Genomic DNA, 15,308 nt, shown 5'->3' with positions numbered 1-15,308 from the left:
CATTAATATAATAGCATTTCACAAAGCTTCGTAAATGTAAGCCCCAAGGAGCTTCCTGTCTTAATTTTAGCCACATAGGAAACATAGGGCTTCGTTTTGACCACAGTTAGGTAACAATAATCAACACTTAGATCAATGGGAAAGAAGAGAGTTTGACTTGTGCCTAGGATCCATGGCCTGAAATTTTGGGACCAGGGAGTCTGCCTAGTGCTTTTGAATTATCCCAGTGCTCTGGCACACATCACTGGCCAGAATATCGGAAGGTGGGAGCAAGTTTCTTTCTTAATGAGCCACAGACTGGGCAGAATACTCCCTGCATGTTTCCCCTTGTAACTCCAACAGTAAAAGGGAATAGAAACATATTTTTAAATGAAAGGTTACGCAGGACAGGGAGAGGGGCCCAGGGCTGCCAACTCATTGTCACTGGGTTCTGGGTGTCCTGCTCCACCAACCTCCTTTGCTTGTAGGGTGGCTGCAAATCACAGTGCTGTTGAGACCTCAGTCACTCAGGACCTCAATTTAAAGGTAAAGGGACCCCTGACCATTAGGTCCAGTCGTGGCCGACTCTGGGGTTGCGGCGTTCATCTCGCTTTATTGGCCGAGGGAGCCGGCGTACAGCTTCCGGGTCATGTGGCCAGCATGACTAAGCCGCTTCTGGCGAACCAGAGCAGCGCACGGAAACGCCATTTACCTTCCCACCGGAGCGGTATCTATTTATCTACTTCCACTTTGACGTGCTTTCAAACTGCTAAGTTGGCAGGGGCAGGGACCGAGCAACGGGAGGTCACCCCGTCACGGGGATTCAAACCGCCGACCTTCTGATCGGCATGTCCTAGGCTCTGTGGTTTAACCCACAGCGCCACCCGCGTCCCTACCTCAATTTACCCAGAGGCAAAATTATTGCATCAACCTGTGCCCCCCTGAGCCTAGTATGTTCCTAGCAACGCCTGTGGTGTGGGAGAAGGAGGGGGAGCAAACAGCATACCTGGCAGGTCATAGGACTCCTTTTACTATGGCCCTGATTCTGCCCAAAATGTAGACTTTTAAAAAACCATTTTAATTGTTGTTTTTAACAAATACAAATACAATAACCATATGCTACTCTTCTTTTACTGTCCCTATAGATTTATTCTTAACAGATCAACAGAACTACCAGTGTCGCTGCTTTTAAATATAAAGAGGGAATTATTTTAGGATAAAATCCTTAGGTGGGTTTCTAAGGGAATAGAAAAGGGCGTGTGTGGTGGTTTTTTTTTACCCTGGGGGTTTGGGTTATGTGTTGCAAGAGGTTCTGGGTTTTGTGTTTTTTGTTAAAGAGAATAATTTTGCACTTAGGGGTTCACTACTTTTGACTTGTGGAGTGGAAGAAGCGAAATGTCTTTTATTCTTTTAAACATTGGCATTTTAAGCTTTTAAGGCTGCAACCCTCTGTTGCCTTACTTGTTGGTGGGTAAGTTCCATTAAACTCAAAAGGACTTTCTTCCGAACAAACACAGAGGATAGGATTGCACCTTCCTGCCTCATCCGAAGCAGGGCTTTCATTTGGGCAGGACCCAGCCTCTTAGCTGTCTTGAAAGCATTCCTAAACATGTACAGAGTCCATTTCCTCTACAACCGAGCATACAGTCTGAAACAAAAATCGATTGGGGGAAGAGCTTCTAGACCTGAAGGCGATGCATTCAGGCAGAGTTGAATCCCTGGATAACTTTACAGAGATTAATCACAGATGAGAAGGGTATTATTATTATTATTATTATTATTATTATTATTATTATTCAGAAACGTTAAACCAGAGGAGACTAGTGCATTCCTCCTCTCTATAACGTCAGGATCGTTCTCTGGAAGAAGGGTGGGACGGCTCCGTAAACAGCACTGGAGCTGTGTGTGAGAGACGAAAAACACCAGCGTAAATTTTGAACCTTAGGTTCCCCAACGCGCGCTTTGGGGTTTTGCTACAGTTGTAATTGGGCAGAGTCCTGCCAGAGGCTATTTTGTACTAACACCTGTTTGGCAAAGAAACTAGCTAATCTGCGGGGAAGGAACGCCTCAATCCTGATGTAGGGTAGCGACTGCAACAAGATCCAGTATTATTATTATTATTATTTATTATTATTATTATTATTTAAAAACCACCCATTCAATAAACAACATGAAAGGTCTCCGACCTGGCGCCTGAGGAAGCGCTCTGCTTTCCTTTTTTTGCCAGTGTTGGTTGTTGACGAATCCGACCGCAGCGAAGCGCTTTGAAATCCCAACTAGATCAGCTGGGCATCTCGAAGGGCTTCAATGTAGGCTGGGTTATATGCGCCATCAGTTCATCTGCACTATCCCTCTGAATCTGGTTTTAACAGGCGCGGTAATTTGCTTTTATCTTACTTAAGGGGGAAAGGGGTGGTGTTTATTTTTTGAACTGGGTAAACTTCAGAACATTGTGGCAAGCTCGGCTGCGGCCGCATCCTGCGCACCTTTACTCAGAAGTACTGCAACCCGCCTTGAGTGCACTGGGGCTTACTCCCGAGTACGTGTGCATAGGATCTTGGCCTTTACTTTCCTGAAAAGAGTCATCCAATGCCTCGTCGGCGTTTCAGAGCTTCTAAGGATCCAAACCTCAGGATAAAAGGATAAATAGCGTGGCGCGAATAGCGGGGGGGGGGGGGGGAGCAGGGATGGAAAGCTGCCCCCCTAGATCAAGTAAAACAATAGAAATACTTAACTCACCAATCACGACGGTTCTGCCCCCCCCCAGCAAAAGTCCCGCCCCCCTCCTAACAAAAATCCAGTCTACGCACTTGATAAACGGGCAATACAGCCACAACTCCCCCCCCAATCGAGGGGGGGAATGAAAACGAAAATTTTATAAAGGGGGTAGGAGGCTTTTTAAAAGGTGTCAGTGGGTTAGAGAGCCAACATTGGACCTGCTCAGAGTACAGCCGTTGAAATTGAATGGGCACGACCAACTTAGGTCCATTAATTTCAATGGGTCTACTCTGAATAGCATCTAGTTGGAAACGAGTCATCCTGTTTTGCTCGCCCCCCCCCCCGCAGATGACGAGATTTCAGAATACGGTTCCTGTGTGTCCTCCTCCCTTCGTGCGTCGGTGGCAGGGAGAAAATGATAATTATATCCCTTTTAATTAAGCGATGCTGCAATAGAGATAATTTCACTCAAAGTGTTTTTCTTTTTCACAAAGTGTGCATTTAATCATCGATGTCGCCCTTTTTGTTCGAGAGAGCCTCCTGCCTCTGGTTTCGGAAGAGGAGCGGTGTGAATCGGAAACAACCCCATTCATTTTAACAAGAGTACACCCAAGGAGAGGCGGGGGGGGGGAGTGTCCCTCCAGAAACCAGTTTCTTCTCTCTGGGTGGAACCCAGCCTTCGGATGGAGTATCCTCGGAGCAAACAAAACCGTGGAGGTCAAGCCTGTGCCCGTTTACTCAAAAGTAACTGCCATTCGAGTCAACGGGCCTTACTCCCATGAAAGCCGGGGAAAGGGTTGCAGCCCGGTTCGAAGAGGAGGATTTACTCAGAAGCGAAGTCTCACACGTTGAATGACAGGCCCCTCTTGGAAAATAAAATTAAATGCTTCCAAACAAGCGGAGGTTTTCCACCGCCCCGCCCCCCTTCTTCTGAAAATGGGATCAAATAAGACAGACAACGCCCTTTCCTCCAGTGCATTCCTCATCCACGTGGAGATCCGTTTTCCCAAAACTGAAAAAATGGGAACTGTTGACAGCCTCACAGGAGAATCCTGGAGCACAGACATCTCACGTTTCTTTTTACTGCAATATGCAGTATTTCAAGTAATTTACTTGCACCGTGAATTCACACGACGGCCTGTATAACCACCCTCCATTACATGGGACTAATAATTTAGCCCGCAAAGGATGCCAAGCAAATCTCTCGCCTTTCCACGGCCACTGCGCGCGGACAGAGCAGGGTTCGAGGGTTTGCTTTTAGTTTTATTTCTTTGTCGATGTTTCTTTAAAAAAAAACACGCGGAGGTTGCCCCAATTCGACGTAGTTTCCCTGGGAAATTCATGTCCGCTCGGTGCGAATGGGTTAAAATCTTGGGTAAGGTCAGGCTAACCGAGAATCTGCAAAGTTGCAGCTCAGTCTTAGGTCCACAGAAATGAACTTTCGCTGTGATCCCCCATGTTATAAGCCTGTGCAGAGGAACGCTGCCTCCTTTGCTACGATGAATAATTTGGGGAAAGGGAACCCACTGAATTCAATGGGGCGCTCTCCCAACCCCCAGGCGCCCAGAGCTTTAAAAGTTCTCTTCTTAACTCCTCCAGCATTCCGATTTCCATCCTACAGTTTAGTGCTGAAACATGTGCAGAGATCTACTGTACTTTCATTTCGACCGGGTTTTCCTTTCTTTGTCTGATTACAAATCCACAATCGGAGGAGACGTTAAATTGTTGTGGTTTGTTAATTTCCTTAAGCGATGACAGATATCTTACTAACGCGCCTCGCATTTGCGTGCGCGCTCTTCTTTTAAACAAAATCTATTTCTCTGCTTTGCTTCTTTCTGCCTTTCACACTTCCCTGCAATTCCCAGTCTCTTCTCCTCCTCGTTGTCACCCTTGCCCCCAAATACGTCGTCAAAATGTAGCCATACAGGAACACTTTTCAGGTTCTCAGTGCCTCCGGATAATACTAATAAGGGGACAGCGCACTGACGAAGTTAAGCATTGTTTTCCACGGGGGCGGGTAGTGCATCCGCAAGCCCCGAACGACACGTGCTTACTCGAAAGTTAAAGGCCACGGAGTTATGGTCCTTGGGCAAGCATCCGCGGTGCATGCCGACTTGGGAGTGTCAGCGTCGCTGCAGGTAATCTGGCACGCGCCTGAGACCCAGCCTGAGCAAGGTCCGGTTAAGGACCAACTCGCCATAGGTTCAGGATCCCAACCTTCGGCAGGTGCTGAAATCTCTACCACTCTGGGCATGGGCATGACTGCGCAGAAGGAACTCCCAGTGGGTGCAATGGGGCTTATTCCCGGGAAATGGGGCTGGAGCCTAGAAGAGCTTCGCTTGCGGCTGGATTTGGAGGCTGTGCAAAATCTTGGGGGGAGCAAGAGAGAGAGCGCGCGCTTGGCTGCATGCATCCCTTACATTTGTAGCACACGCACACACACAAACAGAGAGAGGAATCCTAGCAACTGTAGTTTGTTAAGAGTGCTAGGAAATGTAGCTCTGTGAGTGGTAAACTACAGTTCTCAGACTCCTTTTCGGGGCACTTTACTTGTATAGTGAGTATGCAGCTAATGTCTGGAGTAGCTGAGGTGCTGTTGGACTACAAATCCCATCGCTCCCGACCATTGGCTATGTTGGCTTCAGCTGATGGGAGCTGTAGTCCATCAACATCTGGAAGCCACCGCATTGTCTGTTCCCGCAGTACGTGGTTAAACCATGCAATTTGCTGGCGATGGTTACCGCTTTAGATGTAGGTGACACAGTGAGGAAGGGGAAAGGTCTCTCTGTGGCCATCAGCTAGGACAACTACCTAGAACTTCCGCGCTACAGCTGGACCATGTTACTCTGCACACCATCTGCACTGATGTAAATAATAACCACAAGTCATCTGACAACCCACCAGGAATTCAGTTACTTGGAAGTATTGAGGTTAGTTTTGCTACACTTTTATAAACGACCGTGTAAAAGGATCTTGTAGAATAATAATAATAATAATAATAATAATAATAATAATAATAATAATCCCATACATCTAGCTGGGCATACACCTGAAAACAAAAAGAAAAGAAAACAGAAAAGGATCTAGACCTCAGGCAATCGAGGCCTTGGCAATCGAGTTGAGATCCAGCCCAGGCTTACTGGGAAATAAACGCCCCTAGAACAAAACGTACAAGCTCAATGGCAGATCAAAAAAGAGTGGTGATTTTTGTAACCCTTTGAGAGGCAAGGGATTAAAATTAAGAAAGAATTAAAATAGCTGTGGCGAGATCAGCAGCGGAGCAAACGCTTATTAAGAAAGATAAGAGGAAGGGGAAAGGGAAACAGGATTGATCAGATACCGTTGGGTTGCTCTGCTTTTTCCTTGAAGATTACATCTTCCTCCTCCTTTGTTTTTTAAACCCCAGTTAGTTAATTAGCCTAAACTCCTTTTAAACTTCAAAGTTTCCTGATCGTCGCTACTAACTGAAGGGAACAATCAGAGAAGAGGCTGGGAGCCTGGGGGCAAAACAACGCTGAGGAAATGTTGCTTTTTAAAAATTAAAAATAAGCGCATCACTCAAAGTCCCAGGAAGGGGGGGAGGCGCACAATGTAGGCCAGCTTCATTACTGGGTGGAATGAAAAGCTGGGACACAGAAAGAGGTTTAGGCAGCGGGGTGTGTGATCCTGGGACCCACCAAGTTGGAAGCAGTGAGTCTTCCAAGGGGACGAAGAGGCCCCTGTGGTTTTCAGGGCTCCTGTCCAGAAACCTGCTAAGCCCGGAGCAGGCTCCAAGGGGGCTTATACACCGGGGGGCACCGACAAGTTTGCTGACGAGCAAGAACCCAACATGACTTGCTCCCTAGTAAAAGAGGGCTTAGGAGACAAGCTGCCTTCAAACCACATCGGATCCGTTTCAACGATGATTCACGATGGCGCCTTCCAAGTACGCGGGGACTTTGCAGCTGAGCGGGTCTTTGCCCCAGGAGAACACAACCCCGAAAAGCAGACATAAGGAGGAAGGGGCAGAGGGATTTGAACCCTGATTTTTTATAACTATGCAGACAGGCACCGTGAAGGAGGAGAGTGCCCACCCGTTTTAAACACTCCATACACCCTGAAGGCAAAGGAGTCAAAAGTATGTTAAGGAGATACCTAAAGTCATTATTAACCTGCAATTTGCTCAGAAGCTGTGCCACTGATTTCGATTAAATTTAGTTCCAAATACCTCGGGTGTGCTTGGGACGTGATGCCAGGCTACATATTGCGTTGTGCGCGCGCATGCACATAATAACTCTTCTAACTTATCTAATGGCAATCTATCTAAATACAGTAATCAGGGCTTCAACTCTGCCAAACTACAGAGCCTGGTATTTTAAGCAATACAGATGCCGGCGCCCACGAGGACCAGAACCTTAAGACAAACCAAATGCCGACTCCCCTCGGGCATCTCGCCTTCTTCAAAAAGTTGCCTGGAGTAAAATGGGGCTGCTCTGGCCTGAGGATTGCAGAACAGCAACCCCTGCCATTTTTAAATAGCAAAAACGAGAACTGAGGTGAATTGGGGAAGGGCAGCAGCCTTCGAATAGTCTCTAGAGAGCAAAGCAACATTTCTGACTGAAGCAGCGCAGCCCAACATTTCCTCGGGAGGAAGTTCCATTAAGCAAGCAATGGGATCCGGCGGACTTCAGTAGAAGCCCCTCCGACGATCTGGAGGGATCACTGGTTTTTGCAGAATATACTAATTAGTAGGGGGAAAGAGAGCTCTTGGGGTGTGTGAATAGGATAGCAGGGTTTCTTCCCTAGAGAGCCGGTGGCTGTGGCGGTTACTACCACCACTACTACTTCTACTTAACTACGGTGCCTTGGGGTTTGCAAGCCGTCGCGACCACAGCAACATTTCTCTTGGTTAAGAAAATGCGCCCAAGGTTACGGCCGATCATATTTAGAGCGAAGCAGGTATTATCACTCAGGTTTGGGGATAAGGCTTAGCCCACACCCTACTCTTTAATTCGAATCGGACATCCAGTCCGGCTAGAAAAAGGATTTTCGGTTGATTTTATTTAATTCTTTAAAGGGGCTATTTCGTCCTCCGTTCCCTATCATATTCAAAAACCCCCGAGGGAGAGCCATCCTCCTTTACATCCCAAATCCAGAAGTGACGCCGGGGTCAAATCCACTGCGTGCGAGGAGCCTGCCTTTAAGGACGTTGCTTTCCCGATTTCTAGTAGGCTGCGGTTGAAAGGATGGGGATACATTATTTGGAACTGGGAGGGGGAGTCTCATATGCGCAAAGCACAATGGCACTCAGCTCCGATTTTAAAAGCCAATGGTTTCGGGACTATAATCTTTACTATTACTGACCTGGGTTTTAAAAAGTTTCTTTTTTAAACAACAACTAACACAGTGATCTATATCTCCATACCCAATTTGCATTGTATTTTCTAATATTGGAAGCCGCCTGGAGCGTAGGCAGGAGGCAAGAGAAAAGGAATTAAATACATTCAATTGACACTTATTGGAAGTGCTTTAAAGCGGACTGTGCGTGAGTATGGAGAAGTAGGTGAAGATTGTGGGGAAGGCCTTTGGATATAAATAAGATTTGGCATTTGACACATGGGGAAGGGCCCAGCTCAGTGGAAGAGCGTCCCATGTTCAGTCCCTGGAAACTTCACGTAGAGCTGGGACAGGTCAGTGTCTGAGACAGCGGAGAACCGCTGCCAGTCCGTGCAGACAGTGCTGAACTAGATGGACCATTGGTCTGTCTCAGTAAAAAGCTTCACCGCCTTTTGCTTGACCCCTAAATCACCCGGATTCTCTTGCCCAACACAAGTAACTGTGGTCGTTTACACCGGACCACGTTTACTCGGAAACAAGTTCCCCTGTGTTCCATAGAACAGGCTCCCTAGTCAAGTGTGTTTCGGTTTTGCAGCCTTAGGCTGAGGCCTTCACAGTGCAATCCTATCCACCCCTGCTCCGAAGTAAATGCCATTGAATTCAATGGGGTTAACTGTCAGGTAAGCGAGCAATAGAATTGCAACCGGACGGTGGAGAGTCTATGAGACCCATGAGCCTGGACTCCCAGCCAAGCCGACTGCAGAGGTATTCGGAGGCATTTATAGCAATGCGATCCTATGCCTCGCTCCACAGAAGTTAGTCTGGCTGCGTTCAATGGGGCTTAGCTCCCAAGAAGCAGAACCGACGCTTAAAACTGCGGGCTCTGGCGAGGGTTGCGGTTTCATGACTAAAGAGCACTCGGGCTCCCAGAACTGGCTGGTCGGGGCACTCTCTGGTTTGGGAGACGCGTCTGTACAGCGCCTTGCACACTAAGGGGGCAACACGAGGGTGACTTCGCCAAGGGGGAAAGTTTCTGCTCCCCCACCCTCCACCCTCCCCTCCTCTCCCGTTGCCCTTTTTTCCGTTAAACCACTAGTTCTCCTGGGCGCTTGGGAAGCTGGCTGGGCAGGAAACATCTGCGCGCCTCTCTCCCACCCGCCCCTCTCCATCTCCACGTCTATCTTCCCTTTCTCTACCCCCCCTTCTCCCCTCCCCAGCGCCCTCGCTTTCCCTCGGCTTACCTTGAAGGCCACGGGGAGCGTCTTGTTGCACCTCCAGTGCGAAGGCAGGACGGAGCACAAGAAGTTGGGGCTGTCGGTCCTCACGAGCTCGCCGGGGTGATCGGCCAGGACATCCACCACGGAGCGCGCCTCCGGCCGGCTGCGACTTCCCGGGGCCGGCGCGTTGATGGCGCCGCTGTTCTCGCCCATCTTGCCGCAGGGGAAGGCCGTGGAGGGAGGTGTGAAGCGCCTGCTGGTGCTGGGGTCTACGGGAATACGCATCACAACAGCGGGCGTTAGGGGGGCCGGGGCGAGGAGGCCGCAGCAGCCGAGAGGCGAGGGAGGCGCGCGCGGCTGCGGAGCGGGGCGCACGCGGCCAGGTGCCCAAGAGCGCACGGCGGCTGCCCGCTCCCCGGCGGGGTTACGGCCCCAGCCGCTCGGCCACCGCGAGCCCACGCTGGGCGCCCCCAGTGCCGACGGACGCCGCTCAGGGGACGAGGCGCAACTTTCGCCAAGGGGCTCCTTCCTCCTGGTCTCGCCTGGCAGGCGGCGAGCGAAGGCGCCCTCTCGGAAGCTTCCCCCAGGGTCGAGAAATCCGATCCGGATGCTGCCTCTGCCTCCGCCGCCGCCGCCCTCCCCTCCCGCGCAAGTCCTAAAGCGCAGCCCGGATCTCGGTGCGCCCCGGCGGACGGACGGCAAAGCTACCCGTGGGCGGCCAGAGGAGCAGCCAGGGAGTCTCTCTCCGCGCAAAAACAAGCTGGCTCCTCCTGCGCCGCGACTGGAGCGCGCGACTCGGCGTCCAGCTCCCTGTTTGCGGCCTCTTCCCTCCAGTCAAAACAAACTGGGATCAGACAAAATAAACTTCGCATCGAGCGCCGCAGCGAGACTTTGCCGAGCGCCCAAAGGCAGCGGAAGGGCCCGCGCTCCCTTGCGCCCCGCTTCGCGCCTGCACTGTCAATTGCGCGCTGGCGAAAGAACCTCAACAGGTTGTTTCCCTTTTCAAGGATCGTTATTCTGCATCCATTTCCTGCTGCGCCTGGCAGTCGCGTGTAACCCTAGATCATCTCCACCCACTGCCTGCTCTTTCCAAACTCCTCTTTGCGCTTCTGAAACCAGTCAAAAACTGTCAGCGGTTACTGCGGGGTTTTTTACTTTATTTACTCAGAGGCTGGCGCGGGAGGGGGAGGGACGAAGCGTGGTGGAATGGCAGCGGGGACAGCCAATCGGAAAACCGGGGGATGGCCAAGCCTGAGAAAATGACAGAGGAAGAGGGCGCGGCAGGAAGGAGGCGGGCCTGGCGAAGCCACGCCACTCGCATAGCAGCCCCGCCTGCTCTCTTTTCAAAAGAAGAGAACACGTGGGGACTCGGTCTCGGTTTGTTTGGATTTTTCTCCCCAAACTTTATTCTGACGGTCGGAACAAATGTGATTTCTTTTATATTATTTGCAGCCTCAAAGGTGATCTGATTTTCAGACCGAATAAAAAGGATAACCAAAAGAATTTAAGGCGATGTAATTCAAAGGGTTGGTAACTAATTTTAGTAGGCGATGAATGGGTCAGCCCACCCTATGAAACAAAACAAAACCTCCAGAGTTGCTCAAAACCCTGTCCGAGACGTCTGGTTGCTGAGAGTGTCCGTTCCAAATAAAGCTGAAATCTTATACACACTAACTTGGGAAGAATCCCGGACGGACTGCATGGGATTTGTCAATAAAGATCGAATTGTGTGCCTTCACCTCAGAGAATTACACCGTGTTTAATATGCAAATAAATGCATATAGTATCGCGGCGACCTCAGTCTAGAACCTGTCAGGCTCTTATTCTGCACTGATCTTCCAAATACAAATTAAATCCAACTAATTCGATTTAATGCACAGCCATCAACCTGTTTATTTAACTAAGATGTTAGCCCACTGAGTTAAATTGGGTTTACACCCGAGTAAGTGCGCCCGAGATTGCATCGTGTGACCATTATGGCTTTAACGTGGTTTATTCTTCTGTTTTCCTCTCCAAGGCTTCAGACCCGCAACCTCACCGCATTGCTTTCTGCAAGCAAGTGCCCCTGCCTTCCACCCACAAGAAGCCGGTGAGTCCTTGACCGGGGGCGAGGGGTGGGAGGGATTGGAAACCCACAGAGCTGACTCTTAATCTAAAATAAACATCTTTGCAAACGGGGCGGGGGGGAGGAGTTGAGAGCCTAGTTGCATTTCTCACCCACCTTTAAGGAAATAATAATAATAATAATAACTACAAGGCAACCGCATACTGCCAAATCCGATGGAGGGAGGGGCGCTTTCGGAGGCTGCTTTCACCCACCCCCGAGCGTGTGATATCCGCCGGCAGCGGTCTGGGGATGGGAAATGCTGGCCTCGGGTGTTAAGAAATGGAAAATTATAAATATACCACAAGGCAGGAGAGAACATCAGTGTAGAGGGTTTTTCAGTGGCAATCCACAAAGCCCAATTTATAGCCACTTCAGCCTTTCTAACACGTGTGTGTGTGTGTGTGTGTGTGTGTGTTCATAAGAAAAATCTTGTTAGATCCATGTCGTAGTCCTATGTTCAGTCTCTCACACGGGCCAGCCAAGAAGCCCACAAGGGCTACAGCCTCTCCCTCCCTCCCTCCCTCTCGTGCTATTTTAACCATGGAGGTTCTCTTTGCGACTGTCCTAGCCAATAGCTGTCGTTGACAGATTTCGGCTCCTCCACGGTTTTGTCTTTAGAGCCCTGCAAGCCTGTGGCTTTCACTCCACTTTAGGATAGTGAAGAAGCGAAGAAAGAGAAGAACAGCCACAAGCCTGGCCACTGGTCCCTTTCTGGTGCCACGCGGTCCATTTCTGATCCGGCTCCCTAGCAATTGCCCCCGTCGCCTAGAAATGCTTGGGGACTCAACTTGGGATCTTTCTCGAACAAAGGCGTGCTCTAACCACTGAACCGCAGCCCATAGAGAGCCTGCAAACCTTTTCCATAGGCAGCTGCCATCCACCTCTGTAGCGCCTCTTCTGACTGGCAGAAGCTCTGGTTCAAAACTGAACTGGAGACCTTTCGCAAGCAAAAAGGATGCGCTTTGGCACTGGACTTGCAGAGACCGTTTCCCGCAAACTGCCTGCAAAGCCTCTCCATTCGGAAGCTGCTTTACATTGGCCTCGGGCAGCTCAGTCGTGCCTATTCGGGACTGGCAGCATCTCTGTCCAGGATTTCAGACGTGGGTCTATGTGCCATGTCTGCAGGCTGTATTTGGAGATGCCTGGCTTGACCCCGGGGCGTTCTGCTTACGAAGCGTGCTCTCCACCACTCAGCTGGGAAAACCGCAGCAGCAGGAGCGACGATAGCGCTAATGAAACACAATTACGCGGCCCTTTGCGCTACGGTAGAACAGTAACATGCCCCGAGGGATATACAGTGAATTTTATTTCTTGACAGAGGAGAAGGCAATAGAAGGGAGGGTATCAAGAGTAACAGGGGGCGGGAACCATATGCATAGCATCCGTTTAGGCGTCCTCTTCGTTTTACGGATGAGAATGAAAAAGTTAAGCAGTGTCATTTGAGCGGTGACCGGTGTTATTGAATCAGGGTACCGCCAACAAGCAACAATTTAAGAGCGAAAGCTCGCTTTTCTTTACACGAGAACATAAGAAGAGCCCTGCTGGATCAGACCAAAGGCCCATCTAGTCTGGCATCTGGTTCTCAGTTTGGTCCTCCGCCTCTGAGAAGCAATCGGGCAGAACCTGAGAGCACTAGCGCCCCTCCCCATTTGGGATTCCCTGCACCAACTCTTTCAGCCAACCGTGGCTGGTTAGTTTTTAGCCACAAGGACCTCAGCTTTTCTCCAGACTCTCCCCCTTCCCTCTTCCAGCTCCGCAAGCGAATTCTGCTGCAAACTCGCCCGTTGATTTATGCTGCACCAACCGGTTTCTTCCGAGGAATTCGGATCAATGCAATACCTAACTAACCTTAACCTTAATCTTAATCCCTAACACCACCATCATGCTCATTTATTTATTAAACACACAATGCACTATCAACACAGATGTGGAAACGGGCCATCTGAAAGGACCCATGGATATTTTAGTCTCTGAAGTGAAAAACCCAGAAGGCTGGGGTGGCTTGCAAATCGAGACATAATAATTGATTTAACGTATCGATTTCTAAATATTTTCTCTCTTTTAAAAAAAGACAAGTACGGTAGATGCTCAGGATTCCTGTGTAGGGACTGCAGAATAGGGGACAAAAAGAACAGCCAGAGACAAATCCTGGTTTTAAAGTGATTAGACACCGGATCCGGATCCAAAGCACGTATTGGCGGATGAGAACACTTACTCACTCAAGGATTGGTATGAAAATGAAATGGAACTCCAGGGCCGTTCTAAAGGGGGGGGGGCTTTATGTGATGTATATCTTGCCATTGGCAGAACGAAGAAAAGAGGACGCGATTAATGTGGGGAAATTTGGGTCCGGCTTTGGATTTACTTAAACTCGGAGCCAAAATGTATTGGGGAGAATGGTAGTACAAATACTTTCAGGAGTTTGCCGTTACGTCATTTGAGTTAATTTGTTGACTTCGCCCCCGCAGCAGATAGAAAATGAATGGGCCCGATCCAAATAAAGGAAGCTCTTTTTAAGACCTTTTCTGGGCTGAGTTAAGTCGGTTCTATTGAAATCAACAGGTCTTAAATTCGAGTACAGGAGGAGGGTCAGATTGCATGATGGAATAGATGCCGCCCTCTGCCTCTTTGCTCCTATGCAAGTTTACTCGGAAGTATATCTCAGTGCCATCAAATGAGACTTGTCCCCACTCACGCAGCTTCTATTGAAACAGAAGGGACCTACAACCCGATCCTACCGACGTTTACTTCGAAGTAAGCCTCTTGTCATTTCAGTCGGATTCGCTTTGAATCCAAATACAGTAAAAAGGTTTATCAAGGAAAGCCTGAAAAGTGCTTCACTATGACTGGATCGTGGCCATCGTCTTTCACCCGATTCCATCCCACCGCTGACTTGGTTTTCTTTTTAAAGCCGTTCACCTTTGTAAACCTCATGACTGAACCAAGTGGTACTTACTCCTGAGTAAACACGCCTAATGGGAAAGTGTTTCTCAGAAGGCAAAACAAAACAGGAAATTTTCCTTTTACAGTTCTGCCGTTTTTTACAAGACCTATATGGAAATTTTAAGTCGGATCAGCGAGCATTTAGACAGACCCGCGTTATTTGTTGGTATCACGACGCCATCCTCAGCGTGTACCGGTATATCCAGAAATAAATCCCTCGGGCTTCCGCGTGGTCGGCGTCTCGGGTCTCAGGTACCTGAAGGCAACCTCACCCAACGCAGTGGGATTTACGGAGCGGCTGCGGCGAGGCAGGACCCCCGGGTCTTACTCCATGCCAGTTTGAGCTTCCTTGCTTTTTAAGGATTTGAGGAAACGCATTTTCAGTGCATCTGATTATACCTTGTGCATAAAAAAAATCTAATATGAAATGAATCCGCGGACAGAGAGACAGTAGGTGCCTCGTGTATTTTATAACACACAGCGCGCGCACATTTGTGGTTTTAAAATACTCGATTGTGCATTCGTTGGAGGCCTTTTAAAGAAGGCGCCTGATTCAGCTGAGAAATCAGCATGTTTTTATTCGTGCATTTTAAAAAGTCAATGGATTCAAGTTTAATATCCAGCCTTTCCCACCGCAAGGGATGCATCAGAGTTTAAAGCCGCAGCCCAATATAGACACACTACCCTGGGAAGCCGCTGCCACTGGAATCCGTTAGGATTTACTTCCGAGTAAATATGAATACAGGGATAGGTTTGCGAAAGTGCTGGCAGTTGACTGGAATTGCGCCTGAAAGGCATGGCGCTGACCCGCGTTCAGGAGCGTTTGGGCCACGCGTGTTTACTCGGCGATGTAAACCCGACTGACTTCAGTAGGCTTACTCCCTAAAGAGGTCTGAGGAGAGAAGCAGCCCGATCCTAGTATGGTTACTCAGAAGTAGTTTGGGTTGTGGCTTGCGCCTAAGTGCAGGGCTATATTTTATCAAGAAATAATAGAGGCTAGGGAGAAAGTCCCACATTTATTTGGAAAC

General features: G+C 49.2%; 1 protein-coding gene across 3 annotated transcripts in view; it reads right to left on the bottom strand.

Annotated features, from left to right (window-relative positions):
• The window catches only part of RUNX3 (RUNX family transcription factor 3), a 151,594-nt gene that overhangs the window by 57,640 nt on the left and 78,646 nt on the right, over positions 1-15,308 (bottom strand). For all 3 annotated transcript variants that reach the window (XM_081016816.1, XM_081016815.1, XM_081016814.1), the window contains one exon: positions 9,255-9,499. In XM_081016816.1, coding sequence (XP_080872942.1) covers positions 9,255-9,499 — 245 coding nt within the window. The remainder of the gene's footprint in view (positions 1-9,254; positions 9,500-15,308) is intronic.

Source organism: Podarcis pityusensis (genome assembly GCF_964106645.2).
Source record: "Podarcis pityusensis genome assembly, chromosome: 8".
NCBI lineage: Eukaryota > Metazoa > Chordata > Lepidosauria > Squamata > Lacertidae > Podarcis > Podarcis pityusensis.
Note: the sequence above shows the minus strand (reverse complement) of the source record. Positions and strands in the feature narration are given on the sequence as shown.